General features: G+C 59.6%; 1 protein-coding gene across 3 annotated transcripts; it reads right to left on the reverse strand.

Moving 5' to 3' along the window:
• Nucleotides 1-307: 307 nt before the first annotated feature.
• Nucleotides 308-5,930, reverse strand: NEUROD4 (neuronal differentiation 4). Of its 3 annotated transcripts, none has more exons than XM_069806284.1 (2): nucleotides 5,748-5,930; nucleotides 308-2,961 (listed from the first exon to the last, which is right to left on the reverse strand). In XM_069806284.1, exon 2 carries the CDS (start codon nucleotides 2,950-2,952, stop codon nucleotides 1,957-1,959), a length of 996 nt encoding a protein of 331 aa, XP_069662385.1. In that variant the 5' UTR covers nucleotides 2,953-2,961; nucleotides 5,748-5,930; the 3' UTR covers nucleotides 308-1,956. The 3 variants fall into 3 exon arrangements, with proteins under 3 accessions (XP_069662385.1, XP_069662383.1, XP_069662386.1); XM_069806282.1 differs by lacking the exon at nucleotides 5,748-5,930 and adding an exon at nucleotides 3,361-3,516; XM_069806285.1 differs by lacking the exon at nucleotides 5,748-5,930 and adding an exon at nucleotides 3,381-3,504.
• Between the last annotated feature and the right edge of the window lie 5,772 nt (nucleotides 5,931-11,702).

Here is an 11,702-nt window from a genome sequence, read left to right on the forward strand (position 1 = left end):
CCCGGGGCAGAGCCAGCAGCAGCTCCATGTTAAAACGCACCCACCCTCGCCCCACAGCTGAGCCCACCGCCACCCATCACCCCCCATGCCTCTGGAGATGGGTCCCTTCCCAGGGAGTCCCTTCCCAGGGAGTGTCATTGGCCAATGCTGGTCCCATGGCCAGCACTAGCCACCAGCAGCCAAGCCCTCGGGTCAGGGATCCCAGCTGGACCCCAGCACGGGTCATCTGCTTCCCCCCAAACAACCCCTCACCACCACCACCATGCTCAAGACCACAGAGAAGGAGACAACAGCCCTGGGGCGATGCTGCTTGAAACAAGACCACAACTTTATTTGAGCTAAAAACCCAATTCTGCTTTCTTTACAAAAGGATAAACATTTGCTCTCAGTACAAAAGGGAAGAAGCCCCAGGACCCAGGGGCTGGGAGGGACCCCCGGAGCTCAAGTCATCTCCAAATTCCCAACTCTATACAAAACACCTCTGCAAAACAGGGAGGTTTGGCCAGCCGGGCTCGCAAGGCCAGTGGGACATCAAAAATAGTTGCCTGGATTTTCTTGAAAACAAAAATAGTTGCATAGCCTTTAAAAGTTATTGCTCATATAGAAATACAAGGGATGAGTTGGGAGCTGCTGGGCACAATCAGCCTCCGAAATCCAAGAAATGGCCATGTTAAATATGTACTTCAACATTAAATATGTAACCCCTTGGTTAAATACTTGGTTTCATCACCAGAAAATAGACCGTGAGGGCAGGAAGAAAATAAATTAAATAAATAATGGCTAATAAATAATCCTGGAGCAACAGCACTGCAAAAACCACACGTCTCCACAAAGCTAACTCCAACTAAGCACTTGGAAGTCAATTGGAAAATGAGGAGGTTATGTAGCACATTCCACATTTCATGTAAAATGGAAGGAAATAAATTAGACCCCCACGCACACAGTAAATAATAAATAAAACAGGAAATTAAGACACACTTCCTTTGGCAGGATGTCTTCAGGACACAGATCATGATAAATAACACTACAAACCGTAAGAAGATGTGGCCCTAGTCGGGGGCAAGGGTTCAGCTGAGGCTCCTCTTCCAGCCGGGATATTTGTGCTCTGAAAGATCAACAGTCCCTTAACGAGGTTTCAAGATCCGTGTGCTGATAATCTCATGCTGGTTGTAGGGCACAGGCAAGGTCTGAGGCTCAGGAGAGGACAGGCAGCAGGGCTCAGCACAGGAGCAGAGCGGTGGAGGGATCATCACGGAGAAGCTCTGAGCCTGGCTGGACCATGCCATCCCTGGATGATACGGTGGCAGCAAGGATAAGGTTCTCCGTTGGGTGGGAAGCTTCAAGAAGGAGCAACCGTGTTGGTCTTCTGCAAGCGGTCCAGATCATTCCCACCTCTGCCAGCCTGCCTGGGCATGGCTGGACTGGGAAAACCATGACCCCATCAGAGTGTGTGGAAGGGGAACCGGTCATCCCAAGGGGCAGGAGGGGCTTGTCTCCACCTGATGCGAGACAGAGGTGTGCCCATGCCCCACCACCCCAAGGAGGGAGGAAAAGGAGCCGTAACGTCTTGGCAATGGAGGATCCCAAGTGCTGGAGTGCGTTTGGGCAGAAAGTCCTGCAGGGTGAAGCCACCTTCATGAGCATCTCTGGGGGAGAGGGAGCAGGAGGCAACGGCTCAGCTTTCAGCGGTGGCTGCTCTGAGTTCAGCTGTCCGCAAGGGTTCACGTGGCTCCTGGGGACAGCTCGGAAATCAGCAAGGTGGCACCAGTGCAGACGTGTTGGGAGAGGACAGGAGGGCCAGCTGAACCTTCCACAGCGATGTCCTGCAGAGATGCTCAGAAGTCTCTCACCCCATAGTGGCGATACCCTCACTCCAGTTGTGTCCGTTCTAGAAACAGTTCCACGATGCAGCTGAACTTCTCTCTGCATCAAGAATTTGGGTCTAACTCTGCTTTGCTATTCGTTGAAGATGGCATTGAGCTGAGGCCCGGCCACGTGGTGTGGGTAGGACTCATAGCTCATGTCTATGGGGATCTCGTAGCGGGGCACTGTGTTTTGGAAGTGAGAGCCATGTCCATGTGCTCCAGCCAGGCTGACTGAGGGATAGTGGGCCATGAAGGTGTAGGATTTATCCAGGTCTGGAGACCCATCTTGCTTCAAGGAGAAGTTCCCGCTGATGCTCAGGGGAGGCGTCAGGGGACCCTCATAGGGGGGAGTGGTGCAGTCAGAGGGATGGTTTCCAAAGGAAGCATCCACCAAGCTCTTGAAGGTCGGAGGCTTTAAATGCAGCAGATGTGTTTCCATGGTCCCATAGGGTGGGCTTGGGAGCCCCGGGGACTGGTAGGTGAAGGAGTGGCTGGATATGGCCGATTCACACACCGGGGACTTTTCTTCATGCTTCTCCAGGAACAAGGTCTGCGGTCCCAGCTGCAGACAGCCAGCCACCAGGTTGCTGGTGGGCTGGGACAAGCCCTTGCAGAGCATCTCCACAAAGCTCTTCCCTTCAGGAGTCTGCCCCGTTTCGAGCACCTCAGACAGAGCCCAGATGTAGTTCCTTGCAAGCCTCAGTGTCTCAATCTTGGACAATTTCTGAGTCTTGGAGTAGCAGGGCATCACCCTCCTCAGGTTGTCAAGAGCATCATTCAGACCGTGCATCCGCGTGCGCTCCCGGGCATTGGCCTTCACCCGCCGGGCCCTGAACCGCTCCAGCCTCGCCTTGGTCATTTTCTTCTTCTTTGGTCCTCTTCTCTTCGGCTTTTCCCCATCATCCTCTTCCTCCTCTTCTTCCTCGATGCTGTCATGCTCTTCATTCAAGCCAGACATCAATCCAAAAGGACCTTGCCTGCTGTCCTCTTCCTTCAGCTCATCTTTGGAGCTCAATGTTTCATCCATCCAGGCTTGGGTGCTCACAAGCTCCGCCATCTCTTTGGGCTTGGCATACGTCTTGGTCATCTCTGATCTCTGCAACAAAGGGACAAGGAGACGTTAACGAATTCCAGCAGGACAGTTGCTCAACATGTTGAGGGCATAAAGAAAATCGTCTTCCAGAAGCATCAACTGCTTTCTGTCCACCAGTGGTACCTACAGAATCTATTTATCCATCATCTATCTGTTTAGCTATCTACTATAATTTCTGCTGAATTTTTGGGGAGCCACTGAAGCCTCTCCCTGGGGCCCATCAGCTCTTTTCCAGGGCTCAGGGTTTCCAGCAATTCAATTTTGGGGTTATTCCCAGTCATGAGTCCCTCCCCTCATGGCTTCAACCCTGATTGTCACATTGTGGGTTGCAAAAGGGAGCCTGAAACTAAAGGTCCTCTGCTGAGCTGCCTCTGGAGATTTTCCTGCCTGAGCTCTTCTAACCCGAGCACATTTGCTTGAACCTTCGTTTCCCTCTGCCATAACGAATGCAGTCACACCGCACAAACCAGCCTAGGTTTCATGTTAATCAGCTCCCCAAATCCTGTCATCGTGCCTGACTCATTTAATAAAGCTTAGCATCTAAGCAGCTTTGCTGAAAGTGTGCTGCCCAAGCCCTGGCTCCACTGCCCCTGTCCACCCCATTGGAAAATCCCACTTTTAATATGCGTGATGGGGCTTGAGGGCTGGATTAGGGTGTTAATTGCTGCGCACAGCCATCGTATCCCCAGAGGACCATGTGGCCCCAATTAGCTCTTCGGCAGAGTAATAGGGGTCTGTCAGATGCTGGGAAATCTAGTGGGCGAAGGTGGTGAAGGACCATCTTTGGGACGAATGGATGGGTTTGGCTAAGCGAGGATGGAGCAGGTCCAAATACTTTCTGCCAGCATCCTGGTGGGACCGCAGGGCTGCACCCACCTTGTGTGCTGAGAGCAGCCCAAACCCAGCTTCAGATCTGCTCCAAAACCCCTCCAGGCTGCAGTCTGAGGGTTACTTTCACTCCACCCTTGGGGACCTGTCCCAAATGCAGCATCCCTGCCTGCAGCTCCCGTCCCTCGCTGGTCCTGTCCACCAGAATCCATCCCAGAAGAAAATCACCATGTTTGGGGCTCTGCTCAAGAAGCGAGCTCAGTGTCTTCCCCCCCTTCCCTGCACTTCGTGGTGCAGTATTCCCATGGAAATATTTCCGGAGGCTGTCTTTTTGAAAATCCAGTTTGAATTTTTAGGGATTTTGCTCTCTTTCTCCAGAATACTGATATTTTTAAGGGGGGGGGGGGGGGGGGGAGTAGACAGAGAGGGAATTGCCTGATGAAGTCACTCTGGTAGTTTCCCAGTTTCCCAAGTAAGGAGACGGTGGGAACCCACTGTGGAATGGGAAGTTTGTCCAGCCCATTATTTTGGATACCTTTCATTTTCAAACATCTCCAGGCCACATTGTCTAAAAGAACCACAAAAAACCCATTGCAGGAAAAAGCTTGCTGTAGCAGGCTTGAAAATTTAATTTTCAAGTAGGGTTGGCTCAGCTCAGAGCAGAGGGAGATGCTCTCTCTCCCTTTGTGTCACCAGGCACCGAGCTCCCATCCCGAAACAAGTGGGTTCAATTCCCTCTCCTTTCCTGTAGGACCAGGAACTTGGTTTCAGCCCTCCACTGGTTTCCTTCCAATGGACTCGATCCCGCAAAGGAGGACAGTTGGTTCAGGACAAAGACTCACCAACTCCAGCCCTGCAGAGCCCCTGGCACGTAGACCCTGACCCCAGACAGGGCCACCCAAAGCCGAAGAAATACAGAGGGCTGGGGACGGGGATGCAGGAAAGGTGCTGGCATGAGAGCCAGGGTCAAAATGGGCAGCTGGGGCTGGGAATTCATCATGGAGAGGGGCAAGTGGATCAAGACACCCCCAAGCAGACCATGAAAATTAGGATTTACTTGAGACCTCTGCACCGTATCCTGCCTGGGAACGCAGCAGGATGTGGCCCAGCTGTATGTGGACCCGGTGGGCTCTGGCTGCAGGGCAGATTAAAACCCTACAGCTGCTCCATCAGCTCCAGCACAGCCAACGAGGTGGCTTTGGGGACACCAGTGTCGGCTGAGTCCTGAACCAGGGGCTGCCCAGAGCTCCCAGTCCCACTCATGGTCCCAGTCCAACCCTCAGCCAACTGGGGCAGGGGAGAGAGGATGGGCTGACATTTTTTCGGAGGGGGGGAGTCTGCTGAAGGGCAGTCCTGCAGCAACCACACAGACCTGGAAAAGGAGGAGGAAGGTGAGGGATGCTGCTTTCCTCCCTGCTGGGGTCCCAGCCCCGGGCAGGACTAGCTGGGGAAGGGGCTGCGCTTGCAGACCACCGGCTACCCTGACCGGGCTCCCCTCCCGGGGCTGCCCCCCCCAGGAGGGGATTAACAAAAGCCAGGGGTTGGGGCAGCTCCTTCATCACCTCCTTCACCTTCATCACCTCCAGCCCCAGCAAAAACCTAGCCCTGACGTGGCCAAGGGTGGCCGGCCCCCCTGCCCAGTTCCGAGGCAGAAAAGACCCCCCCCCAGCACCGGGGTGTCCCCGTCCCCGGGGCTACGGCTCCATCCCCGACGGCTGCGGGGAAGCGGGGCAGGGAGGGCGGCTGGAGCTCAGGACCACCGGCTCCATCCCACCCCTCGCCCTGCACCCCTCAAAAGGTGCAGGGTCCCCCCGGGACGGGGTCCCGCTGCTCCGCCGTCGGGGCAGACCCCCCCCGTCCACCATCCCGGAGGGTGCCCCGGGGAACCGGGAGCCCCGTCGAAGGGGTCGACACGTCCCTTCGGGTCCCCAGCACCCCCGGGGGTCCCGGTCCGCCCTTACCTGGGTACCGGAGCGAGTCCCCGTTGTCACTTGCCCGGACACATGGTGCCTCCAGCCCCGGGGGCGCGGGCAGCTCCCGCGGCGGCGGTACCGGGAGCGGTACCGGGAGCGGCACCGGGAACGGGCAGCTCGGCTGTCGGCCGGTTTTGAGAGCTCCGCTCTGCCGGCGGCTCCTGCCCGGTCGCGGACCACGCGTGGCTCCTCCCACGGGGGGAGGTGGCCGAGACCGGCTCCTCCCGCCACCCCACCGGGGCCCCGACGGCAACCCCGGGCACCCCTGGATGGGTAGTGTGTCCCCCCCCCGGTGGGCACCCCCGGTCCCTGGGCACCCTTGGATGGGTGTCTCTAGACAAGCATCCTCGAGTGGGTACGCTGGCCAGGGTCCCCTGGATCGGCACCCTTGGGTGAGCATCCCTGGATCGGCGCCCCTGGAGCAGCACCCTTGGATGAGCACCCTGGGATGAACACCCTCGGATGGGCATCTCTAGATGAGCACCCCTGGATGGACGCTCCTACATGGGTGCCTCTTGATGGGTGCCCCTTGATGGGCACCCCTGGGTGGGCACCCTTGGGTGAGCATCCCTGGACAAGCATCCCTGGACCAGCATCCTTGGATCAGCACCCTGGGATGAACACCCTAGGATGGGCATCCCTAGATGAGCACCCCTGGAGGAGCACCCTTGGGTGAGTGTCCCTGGATCAGCACCCTTGCATGAGCACCCTAGGATGGGCATCCCTAGATGAGCACCCTCAATGAGCACCCCCCGATGGGCACCCCTAGATGGACGCTCCTAGATGGGTGCCTCTGGATGGGTGCCCCTTGATGGGCACCCCTACATGGGCACCCTTGGGTGAGCATCTGTGGATCAGCATCCCTGGACCAGCACCCTTGGATGAGCACCCTGGGATGAATGAACACCTTAAGATGGGCATCTCTAGATGGGCACCCCTGGATTGGCACCCCTGGATGGGCACCCCTGGATGAGCACCCCAGCTTGCCCAGCACCAGGACAGACCCTGCCAACACAGCTCCCTCCACGGGGGGACCAGGGGGTCCCCATCTGACAGGGCACGGCCAAGCACGATGTGACAGTGACACGGGGCTGCTGGGGTCTCAGACTCGGGCGTCATCACCCACCACCCCCCTTGGCCGGGCACTGCCGTGGTGATGCCGGTGCCGGGGAGAGCTGGGGGGGGACCAGGCCCTGGGCGATGCTGGCTCCGGCCCAGGTGCTGGGGGTGGGTGCGGGGGCCGCAGCTCCCTCCCAGCTGTAATGAGAGTGCGAGGGGGAGTAATTAGTGGCTGGTAGGGCCAGAAGGGGCCCGGCTGAGCTCTCCGCCGCTCAGACAAGAGAAGGGGCCCCAGGCTCCACAGCCCCCGGCCGATAAGAGGGGGTGATGGAAAAAGACCCCCCCCATTAATTAAGGGACGGGCGTTACGGGTTGCCATGCTCTGCCCCCCGGCCTGGGGAAGGGGCTGGGCTGGGACCCTCTGCAGCAGCGGGGCTGGAAGCGGGACAGAGGTGGCACCCCAAAAGTCATATCCCCCCCCTCCGCGCTCCATCCCTGCCCGGACTCTGATCCCAGAGCTCAGCATCGCTGCGTGGGAGCCTCCCCGCACGCGCCAGCCCGCAGGACCCTTCACATTAATTTAGAGCGCTTGCAATCATGTCTTTGGCAGCCTGGGATTACAGGGAATACTAATTAATTCATTAGTGGATTCATGGCTTACTTCCCACCGCCAGGCTGGGACGGGCAGGGCAGGCAGGAACAGATTGCGGCCAATAAATCTGCCTGTTGCCACACTGCCCGGGCTCGGCGACGGCTTCGTCCCCTCCCTGACAGATGGCTCCAACAGGTCCGGGCACCCGCACAAAGAGGCCGGTGGGCGCCCGAAGGAGGGGGGGGGGAAGACACGATGAAACCTCCCCCGGGGTTGGCGGTGGCCCTCAGATGCCGGGAGCAGGAATGACCCCCGGGAGCGAGCGGGGCGATGGCGGGTGTATTGTCTGCCGGCCTCGCCGCTTTTCAGCGCCCGGCCACGTGCCGCTCGCTAATCCCATTGTGCGGGGGTTTTGCATCTGTTGGGGTTACGGGCGGTTCTGGCCCCCCGGGACCGCTCTCGCAAGATGTTCAACCTTCCCGTTCCCGCCTCCATCGCCAGCTCTGGGGTGGGCACCGCAAACCCGGGATGGGGACCTGGGCGGGCAGAGGATGGGGGGCTGGGGCTGGGGTGGAGGTGTCATCCCAGGTGGGTGCTGGGGGTCTCTGAGGTGGACGGGAGGGAAGCGCAGCCAGGCGTTACCGTTTACCAGCTGGACTCAGCCCCACACCCAGCCCCCGGCAAACCAAGGCCATGCTGGTGATCCCCAAACCCCAAGCTGTGCCCACCCCACGAGCCTCCCGCCCCCACGTGTCCTTTCCTTGTGTCCCCCCCTCCCCAATGCCCCCTGCGTAGCCCTTTCATCCCCCTCCATGTCTTTCCATCCCTCCCAGACATCCTCCATCCCTCGTTTAACCCTCCCACCTCTCAGGGGTCATCCCCTCAGGTCTCCCATCCCCTGCAGGTCCCCCATATCTCATCCCACCCACCCCCATCACCTTCCCACCACCCCACATCCCTCCCCAGCTCTCCATTCCCCAGGCACTGGTGGCTCTGGACACTGGCTCATTACCCCACAACCGTCTCAGCTCAGGGGCACGGCTTGGGTCCCCATCACCCTGCATGTTCCCACCTGTGCCTGCTCATCCTGAGCCTCAGTTTCCCACTCTGCTGTGGGGCTCCGAGCAGTGCAGACCATGAGGAACAGACCGCACTGTCCCCGTTACGCCTAGAGAAGGAAGATGTGGCAGGTCCTGAGCTTGTCCACGTTACCCCCATCTGTTGGTCACACGCAAGATGTCCCTCACCCTGTGGCCCTTCCCTGGCACTGTGCAAGGAAATCTCCATTGAAAGCAGCATCCTTCTCAGATGCTCCACATCCCGGGGCTGCGATCACAGAGGGGGGCAAGCTGCAATCCCGGTGGGGCTGGCACTATGGGGGAGACTCGGGGGGACCTGGAGCAGGTTCTCCCAATGGCTGCAGGACTTGCCAAAAGGAGCTAGATTTGGAGTGCTCCACGTTGATGATGCTCCATCTTGATGATGCTCCACCCTAGGATGCTCCACCTCGATGCTCCACCTTGATGATGCTCCATCCTGGGATATTCCACCTTGATGATGCTCCATCCTGGGATATTCCACCTCGATGATGCTCCACCTGGAAAGAAAATGAAGCCACCACTCAGATGCTCCGGGCAGGGCACAAACCTGCACATACAACGGGCAAAATTTGGGGAGGATGAGAAGGGGGGAGACACATCCCAACCCTGTCCCCATGTCCCACCCGCACCCCAGGCCACAGCCACCCACCCCAGCATTTCTCTCTGTCCCCTAACCCACTTGCCAGCCCCTGGTCTCGGAGAGGCCACGGCCTGGAAGGGAGGGTAATTGCCAGAGTAAATATTGTGAAAGCCGATTGCCGCCCCGGTGCCGGCCGCCCACCGCCCCCACGCCCGGGCTGGCATTCCTGGGCCTGTGTGGAAACGCAATTACCGCGTATTAACGGGGTCTAATTTAATCCCAGCAGCTGCGCCCGGGACGGCTGATTTGCATGACACTGGGGAATGCAATTAAAGAGAAATCAGGGGCTGGGGGGCCCGGCGGGGCAGCGAGGGGCCGGGGAAGATGCGGCCAGCGCTCGCTGACCCGTGTTTGTCAACTTGAGCGATGGTGGCACTGGGGAGAGGTGGCGGGGGGGCTGTGACAAAGGGACACAGTCCCTGGGGTCCCCCGGCAGCTCAGTTTTGGGGGTCTCTCAAGCCCCACGAGCACTGTCCTAGCAGCCAAACCATGGGGTCTAGTTGGCTGCAGAGGGTGTTTCACCACCCTGGTGGCTGTTGGCACTGGAGAAGGGACACGTCAGGGGTTGGGGACACACTGTGGGGACCAGCCGTGTCCCCAGCCCTCCTCCTGCCTGCTGGCTGCCTCCTGTCTGTCCCCCCCCAAAACCTCCAGACATGGGGCACAGAGTACAGGGCACACAGTGTGTCCCGATGCTTCAGGGTGCTCTGGAGATGTACGGGGCTGAGCCTCTCACACGGCTCCCTGCCTCAGTTTCCCCTGCCCAGCCCAGGACTGCTCCCCCGGCGAGGAGGCAGGTGTGGGAGGGATGCTGAAGTGCCCAGATGGACCGGGAGGCAGAGAGGGGCTCAAGTACCCCCAGCAAGAGGGGAGGGAAGGGTCACAACCCCGCTGTTCCCCCCCAAGAGCAAATGTGGGAGCTGTTCCCAGAGCAGCTGCTGGCTCGCTGGGCTCCTGGCTGCCCGCAGGACGCGGCGGCTGCGGGCACAGCTGGGAAAGCCCAGATTCATTCCCGGTTGCCTCCGGCCCCATGGAGCTGGCAGGGATGCCCAGGCATCCTCCTCCTCCTGAGAGCAGGGCTGGGCACACCCCGGAGTTGGGGGATGCTGGGGATGGTCCCTATTTAGGGAAGACATCTCCATCGCGTGCAGGGGACAGCGAGTGACACCCCAGCCGTGCCATCACCGGGTGCATCAGTGTGGGTGAAGCCAGGATGTCCCCACGGCTCAGTGGGGACCCCATTGCCAGGGGTCTCTGGAAAAGAGAGGGGTGCAATGCCCAGCACCTTCTCCAGAAAATGGTTTATCAGAGCAAGGAAAGAACCTTTTTCCCAGCCCTGCTGGGGGAGAAACCCCCCAAGGCTCAGCCCCGAGACGGGCTTTTCCTGCTGGGAGCAGGGCTGCACCAGCAGGTTCATAGTGGGGGTGTCCTGGGTGGGCTGGGGACACATGAACCTGGCTGCTGAGGAGCAGGATCCAACCCACCATGTCCCAGTCCCCCTGCCCCACGCATGGACGTGCCAAGCAGGGTCCTGGGGGTCCCCCACGCTGAGGGCAGCCAGCGTGGCACAGCGGTTCCTGCACAGAGGTGCCCCAGAGGGCACCGTCAAACTGGGGGTGCAGGCGAAGCACCCCGACCTGCTGCTGGGGTGCAGGTGTCTGGGACGAGCAGTCGGCGTGTCGTCCCCAGCCCCTGCTTTGCATCTCAATGAAGGGTCCCAGGTTGGCATAATTCGGTGGAGGGGATGCTGGGCGCGCGGGGGTTCAGACGACATCTGCTCGTGGGCCGGGGGCTGCTCATGGTCTGGGGGTGCTAGTCCAGCCCCACTCCATCACTCCTCGACAGCTCGGGGCGGGGGGGTCTCCAGCCCCAGGCAGCCCTTCGCCCTCCCAGGCTGCCTGCAAGCAGCACCATCATTTTCCCCTTGCTCCACTGCTTGCTCCAAAACTCTGCTCCCTGGGATGCTCAGCTCAGCACCCAGCCCCTCCCCTGCATGCTGTCATTTTAATAACGAGATATTTTCTTGTATGACGTCTGCGGAGCAGCCCCGAACAGGTCCAAGTCACGAGCGGGAGCTGCCCGGCTCCCAGAGGAAAAGCCACGGACTGTCCCGGGTCGCTGCAGCAGTGATGGCACACACGGCCCTGGGGCCGCTGTGTGACCCCCCCCTTGCCCCTGGGGACCGTGACCTCCCACCCGGGGAAGGCTGCAGCTCCGTCACATGCGTGTGTGAGGGTGCAGAGCCAGAAGTGGAGCTGGGCGAACGCCGGCTGCGCATCCCCGGGCGGGAGCTGACATCTGCTGGTAAGAAATCTCAGCAGCCCACAGCCCCGTGGGGTACCCCACGTCCCACTCAGGGTGCTCGCCAGGCCCGCATCCAGGCGTCACTACAAATTTGGGGGAAATGAGAGCCTGGCCATGCGGAGTTCCTCGAGCAGGAGGGCTTGTGCAAACCTCTGCGTCCCCCAGCATGTAGGGTTGGAGGCAGCACAGTCCTGGGGGTGCTGGGCAGATCTGGGGGTCAGGACATGGGGTACGGCACAGTTCTGGGG

The sequence above is a fragment of the Haliaeetus albicilla genome, chromosome 18, assembly GCF_947461875.1.
Source record: "Haliaeetus albicilla chromosome 18, bHalAlb1.1, whole genome shotgun sequence".
In the NCBI taxonomy this organism is placed as follows: domain Eukaryota; kingdom Metazoa; phylum Chordata; class Aves; order Accipitriformes; family Accipitridae; genus Haliaeetus; species Haliaeetus albicilla.